General features: G+C 40.2%; 1 protein-coding gene across 8 annotated transcripts in view; it reads left to right on the top strand.

The window, feature by feature from the left end:
• The first annotated feature begins 3,345 nt into the window (after nt 1-3,345).
• NDUFAF1 (NADH:ubiquinone oxidoreductase complex assembly factor 1) overlaps nt 3,346-17,511 on the top strand; it is a 33,528-nt gene continuing 19,362 nt past the window's right edge. For 5 of the 8 annotated variants that reach the window (XM_081293094.1, XM_081293092.1, XM_081293095.1 and 2 more), the window contains exons 1-3: nt 3,349-3,474; nt 9,932-10,580; nt 14,858-15,040. In XM_081293094.1, coding sequence (XP_081149220.1) covers nt 10,008-10,580; nt 14,858-15,040 — 756 coding nt within the window. In that variant the 5' untranslated portion in view covers nt 3,349-3,474; nt 9,932-10,007. The other 3 variants (XM_081293090.1, XM_081293089.1, XM_081293091.1) reach the window with 3 other exon arrangements.

Raw genomic sequence — 17,511 nt, forward strand, 5'->3', positions numbered from 1 at the left:
TCGTGCAGCCCAGTTAGCCCAGTTTAACTAGAGTGACCCCTGAGCCTTTTAGTAGCGAGAACAGAAACCCGGCAAACAGAGATATGAAAAATTGTGGTATATATGTGTAATAAGAATTGTAATGCAAAAACAAACAAAAAACAAAGTACATGGGCTGGGTATGTGGCTCAAGTGGTAGCGTGCTCGTCTGGCATGCGTGCGGCCCGGGTTCGATCCTCAGCACCACATACAAACAAAGATGTTGTGTCTGCCGAAAACTAAAAAATTAAAATAAATATTTTTAAAAAAATTCTCTCTCTCTCCCTCCTCTCTCTCTCTTTAAAAAAAAAAACTAAGTACATGTATAAAGACATGAATTGGCATGAACATACTTTATATACAAAGATATGAAAAATTGTGCTCTATATGTGTAATAAGAATTGTAATGCATTCCGCTGTCATGTATTTAAAAGAAAATAAAATCAATTAAATAAAAAAATAAAGGTAAAAAAGTAAAAAAGAAAGAAAGAAATAGAGTCTTGCTAAGTTGCTTAGGGTCTTGCTAAACTGATGAAACTGGTGTGGAATTATGATCCTCCTGCTTCAGTCTCCAGAGTCACTGGGAGAACAGCTGTGTATCACCATACCCTGTTTATCCATGCTACTTCTAAAAGCATCTTGTCATCTACAGGTGACCCTAATCCTTAACAATATATTCAAGTTTAACCATTGATTGTAAGTGGTTAAAATCTAAATAATTAACTTAAGTAAAATAAATGTGTTGGTGTTTAGAAGTTAAGGGAAGATCAAATGGCTGAGCTATGTGTGGGGGGGGCATAAATAGAACTGAACCTCAGGAATAACTCAAATAGACAACATGAATACTAATTGGAATTTTCACTTATCCTTCAAACTCTGCCTTTATCAGCATCTAGATTTTATTTTCTCCTGCTGCAAACCAACTTCCTTCACAATATTAGCAAGTAGTTAAGAAGCTCAGCAGGAGCCAGCAGGGGCAAAAAGACTTTTTAAAAAATGTCTAGTTCAGAAAATTTTCAAGAAAACTAGATTAGCCCAGTGCAAATCAGGTGTCTACCACTGAATCAATCAGCTGAAATGTGGAAGGTCATGTAAACACAGGAGACCAAGTGGTTGGAATGGAGAAGAAGAATAAAGTTGAGCAGAGAAAGAAAGTGTAAGTGAATGGCAACAAATGACAAGAGACAGGAGGCAGGAAGGAAATCTCAGATCAGCAAGCTTTCAAGTCAATGGATCAGGCATGGCAGGGCTCATTTTCTGGGTATGGAGATGGCCCCTGGGATCACAGAAGGAGTCTGGGTTTTTAGTTTACAATGAGGGTGAATTAATTATTGGAGACTGTGGACGTGCTGTTTGAATAGTCAGGGACGTAATTGTGCAGGTTAAAATTTTAACTCAGGAAGGCAGTTGTAAAAAGTTTGAAATTCATTGTCACTGGGAAAAGCTCACAACTTGGTGTTCATTGCTTGTCTTCCTTCCTCTGGGATCCATTGTTACCTATTTGCTTTTTTCCTTCCAGGACTCATCTGCAGTGGGGAAAGGGTACTGTTTCACTATTCACCTCCTCCCTTTTTGGTTGGGAAGGGGCAAATGTTTGCTTTGATGGAGATGCTGGAGATGAAACTGGGAAAGGATGAAAGTTTGCTTTTTCCCTCGGGTCCCATTGTTACTGGGAAAGGATGTACTGGGAGAGGTTTAATTTGGGGGGCAATTTCTTCTCTCCCCTCCCAAATCACACTGTCCATTTTTCCCACTGTCTTTCTGTTTTTCCCGGGGAATTTTCTTGTAGGAATATTATTTTCTATAACTCTCAGAAAGAGAAGCAGAGAAAACCTTAACTTCACTAAGAGGAGTACTGAGTGTGGTTTAGGCAGATAGTTGGAATGAGAAATTAAAGATAAGTATAAATAGGATAGATGGAGTAGGAGATCATGGAAGGCTTAGAATTTATGCAATGGCATATCTAGATGCCAAAATGAATATGGTATTTAGCTTTGGATGCCACATTTTATTTTACTTATTTTTTTTTGTTGAACCCAGGGGTGCTTTACCACTGAATTACATCCCCACTCCTTTTGGTTTTTTATTTTGAGACAGGGTCTTGTTAAGTTGCATAGGGTCTCACTAAGTTGCCTAGGTTGACTTTGAACTTGCGATCCTCCTGCCTCAGCCTCCTGAGTCACTGGGATTACAGTTGTGTGCCACTACACCTGGCTAGGTGTAATATTAAAAAAATGGAAACAGACATGTCCAATGTCCAGATTAGGACAATCTGTTGACTGTAGGCTGTGTAAAACCAATGACTATTGGATATCACTGGGTTTGAAAGGAAGGATCGAGAGATCAAAGAAAGGAAAGAGGACTCAAGAGGATTTGGGGTGTGTGAGTGAAGGTTTTGGACAGGAGCTAATATTAGCCAATGATTTCCAGCTTGGAAGCATGTGGGGAATTATAGAAATATGGACAATAAAAGGAGGAGTTAATATGTGAAAATGTGGTACATTCAGCTTTAGACATATTTGAGATGCTGGTAGTGTATCCCACACCTGGAATTGCTACAACAGTTATAAATTAATGCTGGGGTTTAGGAAACAAGTTTATTAAATTGTCTGTATATAACTCGTATTTGAAGCTGCAAAAGAAGGTATAGGCCCAGCATAGTGGTGCAAGTCTGTAATCCCAGTGATTTGGGAGACTGAGGCAGGAGGATTGCAAGTTCAAAGCCAGCCTCATCAATTTTGCGAGTCCCTAGGCAAATTAGCAAGACCCTGTCTCAAAATAAAAAAGGCTGGGGATATAGCTCAGGGGTAGCTACGCCTGGGTTCAATAAAAAAGAAAGAAAAAGGAAAAAAATATATATAATGGAAGTATGAAAGTCCAGCTGAATGGGTGACCCCACTGACTGAGATTGGGGAAGGGCTGCCGAACATTTGCGTGGAGGTCTCTAAGGGGGCAGAACCAACAGAAATAGCTTTCTGAGGTCACAGGTAGTTCTTGGGAGATCAGGGGAAGATGAGGCACTAAGGCACCTAGGCGCCTGAGGATGAATGAACGAGAGCGATAATTAGCTCCTATTCGAAAGATACAGGGGGAGTTGGCAGCCTAAGAGCGGGATGCAGGAAGGAGAAGCGAAAAACTTCCCTAAATTTTCCTCTCTCTCACAAAGGGCAGAAAAGATCAGGAAGAGTGAAAGCCGGGCTTTCCGGGGACAGGAATACAAGACTTCGGATCTTCCTGCTTCGGGACCTTTGCTACTCTGCCTGGAACTCTAGTGTTTACACACGTAGTTTGCCTCCGGAAGGAAAAAGCAGATGGACCGTCACAGGAATAGTGGAGAACCCGGCAGGAAAATGTGGAGGACCCGGGCGGAAACCTTGCTTAGTCTAGTGGAAGGTGAGCAGTCGCTGAACAGCAGTTGGAACTTTGGGGCAGGGTAGAGTGACGCACCCCTTGCAGGTGAGGACTGAGGGAGGCTGCTGCAATACCGAAAGCATCCAGCTTTCCGTGGCTGGGCTATATCGGGCCCGGGTCGGGAGCTAAACGTCTGGACTTCAAAATTAGTTTTGCCGCTAACTGTGTGACCTAGGTTAATTTAATCTTGGAACCTCGTGTCTGTAATTGGAATAACGATAGTACCTCTCAGAGTTGTGAAGAGTGAATGAAAAAACAGGACAGTTTCTGGCAGGTAGTAAGTACGCTCTGTTTTTTACTGATGTTAACTTACTTCCAGCAGCGTGGATTCCGTTGTCAAACTCACCGTTAACCTCGGCCTGGCGTCGTCCAGCTACTGGGTTTGACTTTATAGATGAAAATACAAAGGGCAAACAGTGCCGGGCACGTTGGCACTCGTCTTTAATTCCAGCTACTTGGGAGACTGGGCTGGAAGGATCACTTGCGCCCAGCAGTTTGAAACCAGCCTGCTCAACATAGCAAGACCCCTTCTTAAAAACAACAGCCAGGAGTGGTGGCGCATGCTTGTAATCCCAGCGACTGGAGAGGCTGATGAAGGAGGATGGCAAGTTCAAGGCCAGCAATTTAGCGAGCCTCTATCTCAAAATAAAAAATATAAAGGGCTGGGGATATATCTCAGTGGTAGAGCGCTACTGGATTCAATTTCCCCGTGCTGACAAAAGATCCCCACAAAACATTTGTAACTAAAGTTATACTATTATTGGAGAAGTAACAACAGAAGGATTGGAAAACAGGGTAAATAATGTTACACAATTCCATCATCCTACATAATATTTTAAGCCTCCCCCCCAATATTTCATGTCTGTGGATTTTTATATGTGAAATATTAGGGTATATGCAATTTTGGTTCCTTTTAATTTGCAACAGTATTGTAGCCTGAGCATGGGGTTCAGAAGAATAATTTTAATAATAATAATGTTGTAATATTAATATTATTTGATTGTGTTGTTAATTGTAATATTATTGTACTGGAGATTGAGCCTAGGACATTCTACCACTGAGCTCCATCTCCAGCCCTTTTTATTTTTATATTTTATTTTTTGGAACCTGGGGGTTGAACCCAGGGTAGCTTAATCAAGGAGCCACATTCCCAGCCCTTTTTCGTGTTTTATTTAGAGACAGGGTCTCACTGAGGTGCTTAGGGCCTCATAAGATGCTGATGCTGGCTTTCAACTCAGTGATCCTCCTGCCTCAGCCTTCTGAGCTGCTGGTATTACAGACGTGCACCACTGCACCCCGATTGATTGATTGATTGTACCTGAGATTGGACTCAGGGCTACTCAACCACTGAGCCACATCCCCAGCCATATTTTGTACCTTATTTAGAGTTAGGATTTTACTGAGTTGCTCAGCATCTCACTGTTGCTGAGACTGGCTTTGAACTCTGGATCTTCCTGCCTCAGCCTCCTGAGCTTCTGGGATTATAGGCCACACCTAGTTTAAAAGAATCGTTTTTCTGATTGTATAAAATTCCATTTTATGGGGCTTATCATTTGTTTTTATAAATTTCTGAATATGTAAGGTAAAATCATGCATATATGACCAATGAGGGGGAGCTGGGATTGTGGCTTAGCGGTGAAGTGCTTGCCTAGCGCCGCCGGGATCTGGGTTTGATTCTCAGCACCACATAAAAAAATAAATAAAGACATTGTGTAGTGTCTATCTACACCTAAAAAATAAATATTAAAAAAACTATGACCAATGAGGGAACTTTATTACTCATTATTTCAGGATCTCAGATCAATTCTTTTTTTAAATATTTATTTTTTTAGTTGTAGATGGACACAATACCTTTATTTATTTTTATGTGGTTCTGAGAATCAAACCCAGGGCCTCCCACATGCTAGGCGAGCACTCTACCGCTGAGCCACAATTCCTCTTTTTATTTTTATTGGTTTCCTTATGCTTTTAGTTTATGTGAAAAAATTCGGTATATGGTTTTCATTTATTCCACAAACATTACTGTTCCAGCCAGAGTCTCTAAAGTTAAGTGGCTACTTAAAAAACAAACAAACAAACAAAAAAACAAGATTCTAATGTTATGTGAAAGCTATGAGAGGTATGCATGGATTCTTAGGAGAATATGAAGAAAGACTATAGTGTCAATCAGTGACTACCCGGAACATGTCTGTAGTTGAGTAAGTTGGGTTTATTACCTCTTGTGAGGGGGAGAACACACACCCTGGGGAAACATGGGGCACCTCAGTAACAGGGTTCTAGAAAGGACTTTCTGTATTTAGCCTTGATATTAGGGAGAGTACTGTGAGGAGGTGGAGGTAATTCTATGATTGGGAGAGAAAACTGGAAGTGAGACTAATGCTATGATTGGTCAAGATGCAGCATTCACTCATACAGCCTGAAAAGTAAAATGTTTGGTTTTTCTTCTTTAACTTTTGCGGTGCTGGGGATCAAGCCCAGAATCTTGTACATAGTAGACAAGTGCTCTCCCACAGAGCTACACCCCCAGCCCTGCTCATTTTTGTGGTTTGAACAATGTTCATGTTTTTTCTGCATTCAGACATGATTCAGATGGTCATATTATAGCTGAGGGTTTTGCCCAGGGATATGAGAAGTTAGGTCAGGTGGGCACATTTTGGAGAGCCTTGTGTGCCATTTTAGGAGTTTAAATTTCTAGAAGGAATTGCTGAAGTATTGTAAAAAGAGTGCTATCATAGTTAGAAAAAACCCTATTGTTTTCAGACAAAGGATGAATTAGGAGAAGAGATTAGAGTTAGGGAGATGAATTAAGGGTTTGGTACATAAAAAGTGTGTTTCCTGGGACTGGGGTTGTGGCTTAGTGGTAGAGTACCTAGCACTTGTGAGGTGCTGGGTTTGATCCTCAGCACCACATAAAAATAAATAAATAAATAAATAAATAAATAAATAAATAAAGGCATTGTGTCCAAATACAACTAAAAAATATTTTTAAAAAATGTATTTCCTATGGGCCAACAAGGGTATCATCTGGAAGTTTCTTAGGAATGCCGAATCTCAGGCCCTACTGTATACTTTACTGAATCAATTACATTTTATCAAAATTCCCAGGTAATTCATAGACTTCATAGACCCTTTAAAGTTTGAGAAGCTCTTTATAAAGCTAATTATGTAGGTCTGGTAAAAAAAATAATAAGACTCTGAACCCAGACATTCATGGCCAAGGTATAGAAATATAGAGTTATATGTTCAACAAATAATAGATGTCACCTACATGGCAGGTGTCATACTGGGAGCTGGAGTTGCCACAATGAAGATAGTCTTCCCCTCAAGATACTGCCAATCTGGTGAAGCATGGTAGCTCACGCCTTTAGTTCCAGCTACTTGAGAGGCTAAAGCAAGGAGGATTGCAAGATCAAGCCTGTCTAGGCAATTTAGTGATAACCTGTCTCAAAATAAAATATACCTGAGTTCAATCTCTAGTACCACCACCACCACCAAAAAAAAAGTGTGTGCCAGTGGATACTTATTAGACCACAAGTATTCTCTAATTGGTACACAGAGTGGAGTGTGACCAGAGGTGAGGTTTGAGAAATAAGCAGAGGATACCCAATCTGAAGGAGTTTAGTTAGACCCTGTGCAGAGTTTAGTTAGAGTTTAGTTAGACCCTGGGCTTTACAGGGAGGCCCTGAAGAGTATATGTGTGTGTGTGTGTGTGTACATGTGTGTTTGTGCACATGCTGGGGATTGAAGGGTTGTTTTTTTTTTAATATTTATTTTTTAGTTTTTGGCGGACACAACATCTTTGTTTGTATGTGGTGCTGAGGATTGAACCTGGGCCGCACGCATGCCAGGCGAGCGCACTACCACTTGAGCCACATCCCCAGCCCCATGAAGGGTTTTAATTAATCAGTTAAGAGAAATTATCAGGGGCTAGGTTATAGCTCAGTTGTAGAGCACTTGCTTTGCATGTGTGAGACACTGGGTTTGATCCTCAGCATAACATAAGATGAATAAATAAAATAAAGTATTTAAAAAAGAGAGAAATTATCAGTTTTGTTGATTTTTTTTCCCCTTTTGCAGTGCTGGATGTCAAATCCATGACCTTACACATGCTAGCCAAGCACTGTACCACTGAGCTATACCTATAGCCTTAGTATTGTTCTTAGGGCCTTTCGAGCAGGGTGTGGTAGTGCATGCCTGTAATCCCAGCAACTCAGGAGGCTGAGGCAGGAGGATTGCAAGTTCAAAATCAGCTTCAGCAATTTAGCAAGGCCCTAAACATCTCAAAATTTAAAAAGGCGGAGGTGCTGGGGAAGTGGCTGAGTGGTAGAGCTCCCCTGGGTTAAATCCCAGTACAAAAAAAAAAAAAAAAAAAAAAAAAAAAAGGTCCTTCTAGGTGCTGAATGAAGGATGTAAGCCTGGAGAGTGAGCAGAATAGTGTTCTAGGAGAGAGAAGGTGACCTACCTCATGTTCAGAGTGAGGAAATGGGGCATTCTAGAAGGATGACAAGTTCTATGGAGTAATGAGGGTGCTGTTTTGATGTGAACCCTTAAGCCCCTAATGCAGTGAGCCGAATTGTTGGATTTTTGCTGCCTTGTTTTTTTTAAATTTTTTAATGTTTCCATTTAGATTATTGTTCATCACTATGTTCTTACAGGTGTTGGGTCCTTGTTTTGGTGTTTGCTTTCCTGATCTCTAGGTCTAGGACAAGAAAAAGACAAAGAAAATGACATTGTGTTATTAAATTTCCTCCCAGGGTAACTGGGATATGCAGGAGAAGGACTTTTCTAGCCTTCCTAGTTGTAGGACCCCCCCCCCCCCTCAGCACTCATTAAATGTTGCTGCTAAACCCAAAGTTGATACTTTTTTTTTTTTTTTTTGGTTTGTGGTACTGGGATTAGAACTCATTGCTTGGCTTTGGGTAGCAAGGCAAGTTCTCTACCACTGAGCTACACCCTCGGCCCCCAAAATTGATAACATTATTAGAACTATAGAAGTTATGTTGTTAATGTGTCCAGCTAGCAGGATTAAGGATTTAAAAGCCAGGGTTCTAGTTCCAATTTCAATTCTGGTAAGTATTGTGACTTTAGGTAAGTTATTTCACTTGTTGGTGTTTGTTTCCTAAAGAAAGGAACTATCTACCTGATTTGTCCTACAGGATTCTGTAGATTAAATAGGATATACGGGGGCTGGGGATGTGGCTCAAGCGGTAGTGCGCTCACCTGGCATGCATGCGGCCCGGGTTCGATCCTCAGCACCACATACAAAAACAAAGATGTTGTGTCCACCGAAAACGAAAAAAATATATATATATTAAATAGGATATATGCCTATATTAAAATACTGAGTGGCATTTAAATGTGATAGTATTATTGCTATTGTTGTTTTGGTTTTATCTTTGGTTTTATTTTTATAGTGACTAATAGGATTGCCTGGTTACCAATGTGGACCTTAGACTTAAGAGTTTGTGGAGGCTGGGGTGTGCCTTAGTGGTAGAGTGCTTACCTAGCATGTGTGAGGCATTGGGTTCGAATCTCAACACCACATTAAAAAAATAAAGGTATTGTGTCCATCTACAACTAAAAATACATTAAAAAAAAAGAGTTTGTGGGAATGGCATCAGACTTACTGAATCAGAGAACTTCTTAAAACTATCATTTGATGGTGATCATCAGCTTCATTTTTATTTATCTTGGTATTTTTCTACAATACACACATAACAGTGTTTTTTGCCTCAGAAGAACCTCTCAAGGCAAATAGGAGCCTATTCCTAAGGAAAGGGAGGCCTCAAAAGATCATATTAGTTTTAATCCTATGAAATTGCAATTCAAATATTCATCAAAAGTGTCATGTAGATATTTTCTGTTTCCACATATAATCCTCTCTCTCTTTTTTTTTTTTTTTTTTTTTTTGTGTGTGTGGTACTGGAGATTGAACCCAGAGCCTTATAGCATGTGAGACAAGCACTCTACCAACTGAGCTATATCCCCAGCCCTAGCCTCTCTTTTTATAGATCAAGTGCTCACTTCTAAAGTCAATTGGCTCAGATCCTAGAGTTAATTATTTGAATATTTTACTTTTTGGAACCTATAAAAATTTGCCTTAAAATTGACAGTATCTTGGGACCAGGTTTGTGGCTCAGTGGTAGAGTGCTTGCCTAGCATGGTGTGAGGCACTGGGTTCGATCCTGACACCACATAAAAATAAACAAAATAAAGGTATTGTGTCTATCTACAACTTGACACTATCTCTTGAGGTAGCTTTTGTCATATACTTGAATTATTTTTGTGGTAATCATTAATTCCATGAAGCTGGGGCCTGTAGATTTAGTCTTCTTGGTATTTTTTGGAATGCATAGCAGTGTTGTGCTCATAAAAGGCACATAAATGTTTAGAATTAGAAAATAAGCTTATGAATTTTATAATATGTGATTTCTGTTGAATTTGAACTTGTGATGCATTCATTTGCTACAGTGGTAACTCTCCAATATTTCTTGTATTGTAGGTGGAATTGAGCTATTTGCTGAAGTGTCTTTCTCTGATAACTTAGGGGGAAATTTACATTTTGACTTTTTCTTACCATGGCTTTGGTTCACAAATTCCTGAATGGCACATGTATTCTCAGAAACTACCTGAAGCCGAGTGCTGCCTTGCATTCATTTTGGGGTATTTACTTTGCAAACTATTGTTCCAATAGTCTTCAGAAACCAGTGGCTGCTTCTGGCAGAGCCTCCCAGGAAAGGACTGAAGAGGGTTTGCAAAGACATCACCAGAAAGAAGTTGCTTTGGATATAACTTCTCCTGAAGAGAAGCCTGAAATGAATTTTGATAAAGCAATTAAAGATGAATTAAAGGACCATTTTAGACGTTTGAAGGATGAAATCATGAATCACTGTGTGGGACCAGAAGGCCGCCCATTGCATGATGTCTTGCTAGAACAAGCCAAGGTTGTCTGGCAGTTCCGTGGAAAAGAAGATTTGGATAAGTGGATAGTCACTTCTGATAAGACGATTGGAGGCAGAAGTGAAGTGTTCTTGAAAATGGGCAAGAATAATCAAAGTGCACTGCTCTATGGAACTCTGAGCTCTGAGCCACCTCAGGATGGGGAGAGTAGCCAAAGTGGGTACTGTGCAATGATATCCAGGATTCCAAGGGTACGTGAGACTTGGGAGCCAAAGTTTTCTAGTGAGCTGGTGTGAACATTATTATAGCATGACCTATGATGACAGATTTATTTTTCTGTAAATGAACATACCTGGCATGTTATATGTGGGCATCTCATCTGTATATGGGGATAAATAAGTAGTTGGCACAAGGGGGAAGTGATTTCTGAGGAGTCATTTCTGGGCATTGTTTTAAGCCAGGGAAGAATATTGCTGTTTGAGGAATACTGAGAGGTTAGACATTTGAAAGATATCTGAGGAGGTTTGTATCTCCTCTGACTTGGACCATAACTCCTTTAGTGGCCAGGGGGTCCCTTAGAATGGACATAAAGTCAGACTGTGGCTTTTTTTTTTTTTTTTTTTTGCAGCACTGGGGATTGAACTGAGGGGTACTCTACCACTGAGCTACACTTCCAGTCCTTTTTACTTTTTTAAATTTTGAGACAGGATCTTGCTAAGTTTGTTTTGTTTTGCTTTTTGGTACCAGGGATTGAACCCGGGAGCACTAAACCACTGAACCTCAACCCCATCCCTATTTTGTATTTTCTTTAGAGATAGGGTCTCACTGAGTTGCTTAGTGACTCACTTTTGCTGAGACTGGCTTTGAACTCGTGATCCTCCTGCTTCAGCCTCCCAAGCTGCTGGGATTATAGGAGTGTACCACTGCGCCTGGCTAGTTTGTTTGTTTTGTTTTTGTGTTGGAGATTGAACCCAGGGCCCCATGCATGCGAGGTGAGTGATCTGCCACTGAGCTACATCTCCAGTCCAAGTCTTCTTGCTGAGGCAGATCTCAAACCTGGAATCCTCTTGTCTCAGCCCCCTGAGTTGCTGGGATTACACGTGTGTGCCATCACACCTGCCTTTTTATTTTCCCCACCTTTTTTTTTGTTTAATTGGTGCATTATAGTTGTATATAATGATGACATTTGTTATTAAATATTCATACAGGGGCTGGGGATATAGCTCAGTTGGTAGAGTGCTTGCCTTGCATGTACAAGGCCCTGGGTTCAATCCATAGCACCACTAAAAAAAAACAAAGTATTCATACATGCACACAATATAACAATATAATTTGGCCAGTGTCACTCCCCAACTTTCCTCTTCCCTCTCCTCCTTCCACCCTAACTTTTTTATTAGTAGACTTTTTTTTTTTAAATATTAGGGATTGAACCCAGACGTACTTTACGACTGAACCACATCCATAGCCCTTTTTATTTTTTATTTTGAGATAGGGTCTCACTAAGATGCTTATGGTATCACTAAATTATTGAGGCCAGCCTCAAACTTTTGGTCCTCTTTGCGTCAGCCCCCCAAGTTGCTGGGATTACAGACGTGTGCCACTGTGCCCAGTTTTAGTAGACTTTTTATTTTAAAATAGTTGTATTTTTAGGTTTATAGAAAAACTGTAATTGCAAAGATAGTACACAGAGTTCCCATCCACTCCTTATCCACCTTCTCCTTTCGATGTCATCTTACTGTTCAACATTTGTCATGAAAAAGAAACTAACATTAGTTTGTTACCAACTAAGTTTCAGACTTTATTTGGGTTTCACTACCTTTTCCAATAATATCCTTTATCTGTACCAGGATGGTACATTACATGAGTTGAGTTTTTATATATATTCTCTTTTGTGTGGTCTGTGACAGTTTGTGTCTGTCTCTCTCTGTCTCTCTCTCTCTTTTTCTGGTGCTGGGGATTGAACCAGGGCTTTGTACATGATACTAGGCAAGTGCTCTACCACTGAGTTACATTTCCAGCCCTTTGGGATATTTTTTGAGATGAGGTTTTACTCTATTGCCCAGGGTGATCTTGAACTCCTAGGCTCAAGTGGTTCCTACTTCAGCCTCCTGAGTTGCTGAGACTACGGGGGTGCTATTTTTCATGGGGAATAATACCTGTTCTGATCAGTTGTTTTTGTGGAATAGCCCTTTCTGATGATTTTCCTCCTGGTTAGACTGAGGTTCTGGGTTTTTAAGAATACCATAGAATTAGCCAGATATGGTGGTACATGCCTGTAATCCCAGCAGTTCAGGAGGTTAAGACAGTAGGATCAAAAGTTCAAGGCCATGGCTGGGGTTGTGGCTCAGTGGTAGAGCGCCTGTCTGGCATGTGTGAGGCACTGGGATCAAGCCTCAGCACCGCATAAAAATAAATTAAAAAATAAATAAAATAAAGGTATTCTGTCCATCTTAAAAAAAAAAAGTTCAAGGTCACCAGTGGTTCACACCTGTAACCCCAGTGATTTAGGAAGAAGGAGGATCAGGAGTTCAAAGCCAGCCTCCACAACATAAAGTGCTAAGCAGCTCAGTGTAGCCTCCACAACATAAGGTGCTAAGCAGCTCAGTGAGACCCTGTCTCTTTAAAAAATACAAAATAGGCAGTGGGGATGTGGCTCAGTGGTTGAGTGCCCCTAGGTTTAATCCCCAGTACCAAAAAAAAAAAAAAAAAAGAAAGGAAATTTAAGGCCAAGCCAGGCATGTTGGCACATGTCTGTAATACCAGTGGCTCAGGAGGTTGAAGCAGGAGAATCACGAGTTCAAAGCCAACCTTAGTGACTTAGCAAGTCCCTAAGCAACTCAGCAAGACCCTGTCTCTAAATAAAATACAAAAAAGGGCTGGGGGTGTGGCTTAGTGGTTAAGCGGCCTTTGGTTCAATCTCTAGTACCCCCCCCCCCAAAAAAAAAGTTCAAGGCTAGTGTCAGCAATTTAGTAAGGCCCTAAGCAACTTTGAGACCCTGTCTCAAAAATATTAAAAAGGGCTGAGTTTGTAGCAGTGGTAAATTGCCCCAGGTTCCATCTTCAGTAACCGCCCTCCCCCCACCATTTCCCCTGTAATGTTTTTTTTTTTTCCTAACTGCATTCCATATTCATGATGTGGGTAGTAGGAGGGATTAACCTTTTTTGGAGAGAGTAGTGTCTACAGAAATTATTTGGAATTCTTCAGTAAGGAAAATTTGATTCTTCTCCCCTTCCCACTTTATTCTTTCAGTCATTTAGCAGGGAACCATATTTGGGGTTGAAATCTAATGCTATGCTATTACTGTGTTGCTCAGATAGTCCCAGCTTTGGTATTGTTCTTTCAGGTTGACTCCTGCCCCTTTGACTTTTTTTTTTTTTTTTTGGTAGAGTGCTTGCCTAGCATGTGTGAGGCACTGGGTTCTATTTGTTGTGGCTGAGCCACAACCCCAGCCCCAGTGATTGAACCCAGAGGAACTCAACCACTAAGCCACCTCCCCAGCCATATTTTGTATTTTTTTAAGAGACAGGGTCTCACTGAGTTGCTAAATGCTTCACCATTGCTGAGGCTGGCTTTGAAGTCACGATCCTCCTGACTCAGCCTCCCACGCCACTGGGATTACAGACATGTGCGCCTGGCTCTGAATTCCATTTTTTTTTTAAATTTTAGTTGGTCACAACATCTTTATTTATTTATTTTTATGTGGTGCTGAGGATCGAACCCAGGGCCTCACATGTGCTAGGTGAGTGCTCTGCCACTGAGCCACAACCCAACCCATCTGAATTCCATTTTTGAAGACAGTATAGATGGTTGTTAAGCATGCAGATTTGGAAGTGTGTGCTGGATATACTGCTTATTAGCTGAGTGCTCAATTTATATGTGAAATTGGTAAAATAGTAATTCCTATCTTAGGGCCCTTGTGAGGATTAAATGTGAGTATGCATGTAAGTAGTTAATGTAAGTATTCAGTGGCTGATAGTTATTAGTATTTCTTTTTTTTTTTTTAATTTTTCTAATTGTCAATGGGCCTTTAATTTATTTATTTATATGTGGTGCTAAGAATAGAACCCAGTGCCTCACACATGCTAGGCAAGCACTCTACCACTGAGCCACAATCCCAGCCCCAGTTACTGGTATTTCTTGTTATTATCACCTTTAAAGCTTGAGCTCTATTTTCCCCAGTTTTCTGACATAGGGCAAAGCAGTTGTCATAAAATGTGCCACTCAAGCCATTGCTCCAAGGAACTAATGAAAAAACTTTCATTCCTTTCCATTCGAAAACACAAAGTGAATGCTTATCCCATGGAAACAATTACATGCCAATCATGTCTTGAACATAATTACCTTAGAAACAACTATGTCAGTATTTTGTGCTAAAATAATAATTGCCAGATTTATCTTTTTGTGGTGCAAAGTGTAAAAAGATGAAAAATTGTTAGTGGATCCTTTTGGTGTTACTGACTTGGTGATGGCTCACATTTTGCTAATAGTGGAGAATGTGGTCAAGTTAACATGTCTTCTCTACTTTAGGGTGCTTTTGAGAAGAAGTCTTATGATTGGTCCCAGTTCAACACTCTGTATCTCCGTATCCGTGGGGACGGCCGACCTTGGATGGTGAATATCAAAGAGGACACAGACTTTATCCAAAGGAAAAATCAGATGTACAGTTACTTCATGTTCACCCGTGGAGGGCCCTACTGGCAGGAAGTCAAGGTAACAGCATAAGTCTTTACTGTTTATGAAAATTAGGTCTTTTGAGATTGTGGTTACATTGTAGCTAATCCTTCTTGGAAGGTTGGGATGAAGTGGGTAAAGGAAGAGGAAAGAGACTTACATAAATCACTCTTTATTTCATTAATCATAAATGGTAGTTTACTAATTGGCAAATACTTTTTTTTTTTTTTTTCCTATCTGGGTATTGAACCCAAGATTGCTTTACCACAGAGCTAAATCCCTAACCCTTTTTATTTTTATTTTGACACAGGGTCTTGCTAAGTTGCTGAGGCTGGCCTCAAACTTGTGATCCTCCTGCCTCAGCCTCACAAGTTGCTGTGAGTTATAGGCAAGTGTCACCTTGCCTGGCTTGATCATGTCTTTTTTGCTAGGTAGTTGGTTTTTATTTTCAATTACTAGGAATTCTTTAACTATTCAGATTGGCTTTTTGTCTGTGATATAAGCAACCTGTACAAATTAAAAGTCCATCTGCCTCCACCTCCTCTGCCTCCTTCCCAGAAAAGAACAGTTTCTGGCATATCGTTTAAGACATTTCTTTTAATATGTAAGAATAAGCTGCTAGGTGTGGTAGTAGCCTATAATGCTAGCAGCTCTGGAGGCTGAGGTAGAAGGATCACAAGTTCAAAGCCAGACTTACCAATTTAGCAGGACCCTTAGTAACTTAGTGAGATCCTGTCTCAAAATAAAAAATAAAAAGGACTGAGGATGTAGCTCAGGGGTAAAGCATCCCTAGGTTCAATCTCCAGTACAAAAACAGACAGACAAACTAAACCCCCTAAAGAAAAACAAGCTGAGCATGGTAGCACATACCTATAATCCCAGATACTCAGGAGGATGAGGTAGGAGGACTGCCAAGTTTGAGATTAGCCTGGGCAACTTAGTGAGACCCTATCTCAAAAATATTAAAAACAAAAACAAATATAAAGGACTGGAGGTGTACCAACAACAAGAACAACAAAAAGTAAAACACATACATATTTGTATATGAATAATTTTGTTATTTTCCTTAACATTTTTATTTTATTTATTTATTTATTTATTTATTTTTATTGTTGGTCGTTCAAAACATTACATAGTTCTTTTTTTTTCCTATTTTATTTTTTAATTTTTTTAAATTGTTGGTCGTTCAAAACATTACATAGTTCTTAATATATCATATTTCACAGTTTGATTCAAGTGGGTTATGAACTCCCATTTTTACCCTGTATACAGATTGCTGTATCACATCAGTTACACTTCCATTGATTTACATATTGCCATTCTAGTGTCTGATGTATTCTGCTGTCTATCCTATTCTCTACTATCCCCCCTCCCCTCCCCTCCCCTCCCCTCTTCTCTCTCTACCCCCTCTACTGTAAATCATTTCTTCCACTTGTATTATTCTTCCCTTACCCCTCACTTCCTCTTGTATGTAATTTTGTATAACCCTGAGGATCACCTTCCATTTCCATGCAATTTCCCTTCTCTCTCCCTTTCCCTCCCACCTCTCATCCCTGTTTAATGTTCTTCTTCTCAAGCTCTTCATCCCTACCCTGTCCTTGGTTATTCCCCTTATATCAAAGCAGTCATTTGGCATTTGTTTTTTAAGGATTGGCTAGCTTCACTTAGCATAATCTGCTCTACTGCCATCCATTTCCCTCCAAATTCTATGATTTTGTCATTTTTTAATGCAGAGTAATACTCCATTGTGTATAAATGCCACATTTTTTAATCCATTCATCTATTGAAGGGCATCTAGGTTGGTTCCACAATCTTGCTATCGTGAATTGTGCTGCTATGAACATCGATGTCGCAGTGTCCCTGTAGCATGCTCTTATTAGGTCTTTAGGGAATAGACCGAGAAGGGGAATAGCTGGGTCAAATGGTGGTTCCATTCCCAGCTTTCCAAGAAATCTCCATACTGCTTTCCAAATTGACTGCACCAATTTGGGTCCCACCAACAATGAACAAGTGTACCCTTTTCCCCACATCCTCGCCAGCACTTGTTGTTGTTTGACTTCGTAATGGCTGCCAATCTTACTGGAGTGAGATGGTATCTTAGGGTGGTTTTGATTTGCATTTCTCTGACTACTAGCGATGGTGAGCATTTTTTCATGTACTTTTGATTGATTGTATGTCCTCCTCTGAGAAGTGTCTGTTCAGGTCCTTGGCCCATTTGTTGATTGGGTTATTTGTTATCTTATTGTCTAATTTTTTGAGTTCTTTGTATATTCTGGATATTAGGGCTCTATCTGAAGTGTGAGGAGTAAAGATTTGTTCCCAGGATGTAGGCTCCCTATTTACCTCTCTTATTGTTTCTCTTGCTGAGAAAAAACTTTTTAGTTTGAGTAAGTCCCATTTGTTGATTCTAGTTATTAACTCTTGCGCTATGGGTGTCCTATTGAGGAATTTGGAGCCCGACCCCACAGTATGTAGATCATAGCCAACTTTTTCTTCTATCAGACGCAGAG

Source organism: Spermophilus citellus (assembly GCF_964194105.1).
Source record: "Spermophilus citellus genome assembly, chromosome: 4".
In the NCBI taxonomy this organism is placed as follows: Eukaryota; Metazoa; Chordata; class Mammalia; order Rodentia; family Sciuridae; genus Spermophilus; species Spermophilus citellus.